The following is a 6,000-nucleotide window of genomic DNA, read 5'->3' as shown; positions in this document are numbered from 1 at the left end:
CACTAGCAGAAACAGAGAGAGAAGAAGAAATGCTAATAATGTACAGTGTGGTGGGGCTTCCTTAGGAACCTCCTGAGCAATCTCACTACCGAATTCAGGTATAAGGGAACAAAACCAGAACAGATGCAGGGAAGGACTCCAAGTATGATCAAAAGTCTAGAAAGCACCGACTGAAGAACAAACCGGTCAGCTTGTTTAGCCTTACAGAAAAAAGGCTGAAAAGAAATCTACTATTTCAGCCTATGCATACTGCAGCGGGCAAAGGAAAAATAAAGGAAAAAAAAAAAGATTCAACTTATCCTACGACTGCATATGAAGAAGTGCATAAACATTAGTAATATATAGGCATGTATCAGCAGTATGTTAGCAAGGTATGTATTAGTATGGGAGCAGAGTTAAGGTAGAAATCAAAAGGAGTTAATTTTCAGAGCGAAGAGGTTTTCTTTTTTTAGACTCAAGTTTGCTTAGGAAAAAAACCCAGTATGTGTGCACCTGCTGCTTTTGTAGTGTACTAAGCCTGGTAAATGGTTAAGTCCTTTCCCTACTGTTTAAATACCTAAAATATAAGCACTTGTGAACATTTAAAGACACTAATCAGGTAAAGCTTATAGACATGGCTCCAAACAAATACATTTGTAAAAACAAGTTCCACAGCAATACAATTAAAGAATAAATAAAATATGGCAACTCAGATTTTTGGCAAACATTTTATAATTTTTATATAAAAATCTCAGTAAGAAACCAAGCAGAATATCTGACGGAAACATCTGCCTTACAACAAGTTCAAAAAAACTCACAAAAGAAAAAGAGAAAAAACAAAAGTAAAATTCCAACCCCCCAGAATTCTTTTTAATTATAAACCAGAATATCAACAAAACACTTAAAATAATCTCAGATTGTTTGGCAACTCATCACATCATAACAAGAGACACATTTGATCATAAGAAAAGTTTAACTTTATATACAACTTCACTTGAACATTTGCTCTTACCAGAGTTAATATACATTAAAAAAAGATTCTGGCAATAATACCAGGTTCTATTTTTAATACCTGTGTATAAAATGTAACATAAAATGCTGAAGCTCTATAGTTAGGAGAAGTGACATTTGATTTCAATGGGTCCCTCTGTTGAAAAAGACAAATACTGAAAGAACAGGTGTTTAGTTGCAAAATAAAACTGTTTCATTTCAGGGTAGTGTTGGCTGACTGTGAATAAATCTAACCTAATACTATTTATTTCTTGAGGCTGGCAGTAAATTCACAAGTGAAAATATAATCTAGTAAGATTACATTTTAAATTTTATACTTTGTCACAAATGTGAACAGAAAGGAGCCAAGTCCCTTTCACTATGCTAAACTACTTTAATGCATGCGAGAAAAATACTTTACCAACTGTCTGAGCATATTTTAGAGAACTTCAGGTTTTAGACAGCCCTGGGGGAGCGGAGGGGAAGTTTCCTACTGACATCTGCATAGAATGTAAAATATATAATTAAAAAACCCTAAGGTATATACTAAAGTTTACAGACCAATGCTTTCCATATAATAAATAAAATGTCCATCATTGATTAGATTCATACACAGAGTAAAATACAACCTATTTTTACAAGTTTATTTACAAAGTGTATTAGTAGGCCATGGGTGCCTCATGGGTTGGAAGCATCTGCATTAGCATGTCACATTGGGAAACCCCAACTTTCCAAGTCAGTGATAAAATATATAACTACTTTGTTTTTCATTCAGATACAAAGTAAACTTATTTTTCATCTGAAATAAATGTACATAATATTCTGTATAAACAATAGTTTATAAAGCTGTTTAAAATGTAACTTAAAAGTACTGCATTGATTAACTCAGAGCTCTGAAACAAGCACGTGCAAATCCCTTTGCTTTAAAAAAAATAGAAGCACAGATGTTTTTTTTCTTTTGACTCTTCCATGAACAGTACTAGCTGGTAAAGATTATCGTTTCGCTTTCTTTACTGGTGTCTCCTCTGTTTTCTGCTGGCCTTTTCTCCGTACCACTGTTGGGCTGTCTTCCCTTTTACGCTTGGTAGACTGCACCTTTAACCTGAAAAGCATTATTAATAATTATTTTAACAATGGTAGGACCTGTAAAACAAAAAGGGTCATCAGGCACAATCCTGTTTGGAGAATGGAACTTCACTGTCCATCTCTGATGAGTTACCAGGACATATTATTTAAAAGCTCACTACTAAAACATTATATACCAGCACAGACCATAGGGAGACCTTGCACACTCCCATCACATCTTAGCAGGGTACTGCATACTAATTCTGTTTTTGCAGAGTGCTCCAGATGTAGAATTTGGGGCTAGAGCTCTACTCCTTCCTCCTCTTTCTTTTGGAAAGACTTGTGGATATATAATGAACTACATTATCTTGTACCCTGTCTCACAAAGACAGAAGAATAGCAATAGTGGCTTAAGTCTCATATATACAAGTCCACCACATTTCAGCTGCAACCAATTATAAACGTGGCTTAAACTCCTGGCCATTCATAACCACACAAAGTAATTAACATGAGGTGAACTGTGACAGCTGATCAGTGCATGACACACATATTTCTGAGGTTCAGTTTGAAGACATTGCCACATTTCAGAGTGGCTGACAACTAAATGTATTTGGCATATAACCCATTTTACAGGTAAACTACAAGATGAATAGCAACTGTACATCCTATTTATTACTCCCTTGGGATTTTACACTGTGATCTCAACTTTAAAAATTAAAATGAACCAGGGAAGGAGGGAAAGGGAAGTATTTTAAAAACTTGATATAAGGACTCTCAGAGTTTCTTCTCTTTTATCAGCTGATCTTAGAAGGAACTTTGAAGCATTAGAATCACATCATCATATATTGCTTTAACCTGAACTACAGCTGCTCTTCCCCCCCCTTCAAGAATCACAGCTCAAGTTAAAATACTGCATAACAGCATTTTCGGCATCTCCCAAGAGGTTTCTGAGGACGGAAAGAAAAAAATTCTAGTCTTCCAAAATGTTAAAGAAAGGAAGAAAAAGAAAAAACATAAACAGAAGAAAATCCTTTAAAAGCTTTAAAATATCACAACAGAAAAAAACCAGAGCAAAGCTAGACTGCTGTTCAGATTTTGAGGCAGTATACTACATATAAGGAAGGGATCAATGTAGTAGCTTCCAAAACAATAGCAGTGGATTCAACTCTAATACTTACTGTGTCAATGGAGGAGATTTATTAATTTTTGTATCACTTGGAGATCTTTTTTTTGCTGCTAGGTTCTGCCGTTTTCTAGGAGAAACTGAACTTGGACTGCTGCCTTTAGAAGTTGCACGTGTGGTTGGCTTGCTGGGCTGCTTTCTGTAATACAAAAGAATGATGAATGTATATATAACAAAACACTTTTACCAAGGCACTTTCTTCTTGGATTCCAAGTGCAGAAAATTAAGACTGCACAGTATTTGCAACAAGTAAATCAAAGTTGCCAAAAGAAACCATGAAAAAAAATATTTGCATGCTTCAAGACCCAAACTGCAATGCCAAGCTGTGTATTTTCATATCAAATGTAGAATCAAAAGGCTACTTTACTGACAATCTTGAGCATTTAACTAAATAAAAATCCTACTTCCAAATCTGCAATAATTCTGGTTTGTAAGTGCCCACTTTTTAAAAAATAGCTTGTAGTACAGGCAGAAGAACAAAAGAAACAAAGGCAAACAGGCTGCAGAAGAAAAGAGAATTTGCTTGTCCAGTGTAAAGAAAGAACTCATTAGCTTCAGTATCCACCAGTTCAGGAACATGAAAAACTAGTTACTGGCAATCAACTTCATATAATGGAAAACAGGTTACTGAAGTCAGAAAACCTGATAATCCAACAATGCTGAAGATGAAGCAGCTGCCCCTTCCACAGATTTCCAAAGGCTACTTATAAAATGCAGACTGTCTGCAGCACCTTAAAATAGAGATGTTTTGTAACAGTCAGAGCTAGAAAGATAGCACTGGAAGTCTAAGACACAAAACACACACACACAACCCGCCCCCATAAATAAAAGTAGATGTTTTCACAAGCAATCAGAATGAAAACACTAATATCTGAACTTTCATTACAATCTTAGAGTTAACAATTATGTGAGACTTAAAGGAAGCCCCTCTGCCTTTACCAAAACAAAGCTGTTGTTTGCAAAGTGGTAGTGGTAAACCTTCAGAGTTTTTATTTAAATAAAGTCTAAATAACTACTTTCTGATTCAGCTCTGAAATTATGAATTCAAAAGCATACTGTGAACAGTGCTTCAAATAAGCCCCAAAGGCTAACATCATATGATATCTTAGGAATGAAGTAAATCCAGTGAACTTACAGAAATCTCACCATGAACATAAAAAACAAAGCCTGGACTCCAACTCTGTTCTGGAGGGCAGCAACATAAATTAAAGCTTCCTAAAGCTGATATCTATCTCTGTTTGTGGAAACAAAGTCAAGAGGATGAGCTCTGCTATAATTCATTTTGCCTACAAAAAGGCAGACCTACGCTAAGGAGATGAACGGCTTCTTGAAAACAGAACTCTTGCTACCACACTAGTCTTTTGCAGTAAGATTGTTTTCTGAGCTTGCAGATCACCATATTAGAAATGAGATCCTCCAGTGCTGCAGATTGATGTATTTAACTTGGATAATATTTGGAAAAAGAAACGGACATGGGAAATTACATTTTCACCGTGTTCCAAATCCAAATATCAAATGGTGAATTGCACAGCCAAGTCAGAGGTCCCTTTTTAAGGATCAGAACTAAGTGCCCTTAGACCCAACTTCTGAGACATCACTAGGATGAAGACTGCCAACAGGTTCAATTCTTACCTTCTGACATATTCAAGTATGTCTTTTGAGACCCTAACAGTTTCCCCACCTCCCCTTTTGTCTCTTCATCCCTACAAGAGTGGTACTAGAATTAGAACCAAAATTATTTGGGAAGCTCTCATTAAAAACAATCAAACAAAACAAACCACCAAAAAAGAAAGTAAAAAACACAAGCAACAAAAAAACCCCAAACCCCACAACAGCTAAGAACAATGTAGAAAAAACCCTGCTATTGGTGTCTCTACACAGTTACCTTTGAGCCTCTAATCTTGTGGCTGATCTAGTTGTGGCCCCAGAATGTGCTTCATCATCTTCCTCACCATCTTCTTCCTCACCTTCCTCCTGCTCTTTTAGTTCGTCTTCAGAAGATGTTAATTTCCGACGTTTTCTTTCTGGGTCCAGTGTTTCTGTCCATGTAAAATTTTACACATGTGCTATAATTTTCCAAAAGCCCTCCAAAAGGATATGGACACTTAGTTTAGAAAAGGTATTCTATTCACAAATCCCATTTTAAGTAAGTAATTTTCCATTTCCTTTATGCTTCAACATTTTTAATTCACACTTGTTTGACTTAATCTTGCTAACACATTCACCATGGTTTACTTATGCAGCTCATAGCCAGAATTCGTAGAAAATTCATGACGCTTTATAGAAGCATCTGGGATGTAACAATTCTGACATGAGATTACAGTAATTTACACATATTTACATAATATTTACACTAGCTGTAACTCAATGATTTTTCCTCAAGAAAGAAAAATTGAATAAAGCTTATCTTGTTGCTATTAGTAAACAGAAAGGCAGTAAACAGAAAGTAAACAGTAATATGTTCTCATTCTGTTAGCAGTAGAAGTTTCATGTTTTTACCAGTTTCCTCTGATTGAACCAGAGAACGCCTAGGCTTTCTTCCCCTTTTACGTAAAATCATTTCTGCTTTCTCAGCTTCATCTTCCTGAAAAAATAAAATGGAAGCAAGTAAGGCAAGAACAATTTAATTTAAATAAAAGACAGACATTTTTCCTTACATATGGATTATAAACTTACAAATTAAAATGGCTGCACTTACATTTGTTGTTTCTTTCTTATCAGGTATGTCTGTACCTAGAAAGAAAGGAAAGAACAAAACTTAATCCCGAGCTTCAAATCTTTTG

General features: G+C 35.5%; 1 protein-coding gene across 2 annotated transcripts in view; it reads right to left on the bottom strand.

The window, feature by feature from the left end:
* Positions 1-699: 699 nt before the first annotated feature.
* Positions 700-6,000, bottom strand: part of BOD1L1 (biorientation of chromosomes in cell division 1 like 1) — a 38,388-nt gene continuing 33,087 nt past the window's right edge. For both annotated transcript variants that reach the window (XM_049797804.1, XM_049797814.1), the window contains exons 21-25: positions 5,916-5,950; positions 5,717-5,801; positions 5,103-5,256; positions 3,213-3,356; positions 700-2,071 (exon numbers count right to left, since the gene is read on the bottom strand). In XM_049797804.1, coding sequence (XP_049653761.1) covers positions 1,963-2,071; positions 3,213-3,356; positions 5,103-5,256; positions 5,717-5,801; positions 5,916-5,950 — 527 coding nt within the window. In that variant the 3' untranslated portion in view covers positions 700-1,962. The remainder of the gene's footprint in view (positions 2,072-3,212; positions 3,357-5,102; positions 5,257-5,716; positions 5,802-5,915; positions 5,951-6,000) is intronic.

The sequence above is a fragment of the Accipiter gentilis genome, chromosome 3 (genome assembly GCF_929443795.1).
Source record: "Accipiter gentilis chromosome 3, bAccGen1.1, whole genome shotgun sequence".
Classification (NCBI taxonomy): Eukaryota; Metazoa; Chordata; class Aves; order Accipitriformes; family Accipitridae; genus Astur; species Astur gentilis.
Note: the sequence above shows the minus strand (reverse complement) of the source record. Positions and strands in the feature narration are given on the sequence as shown.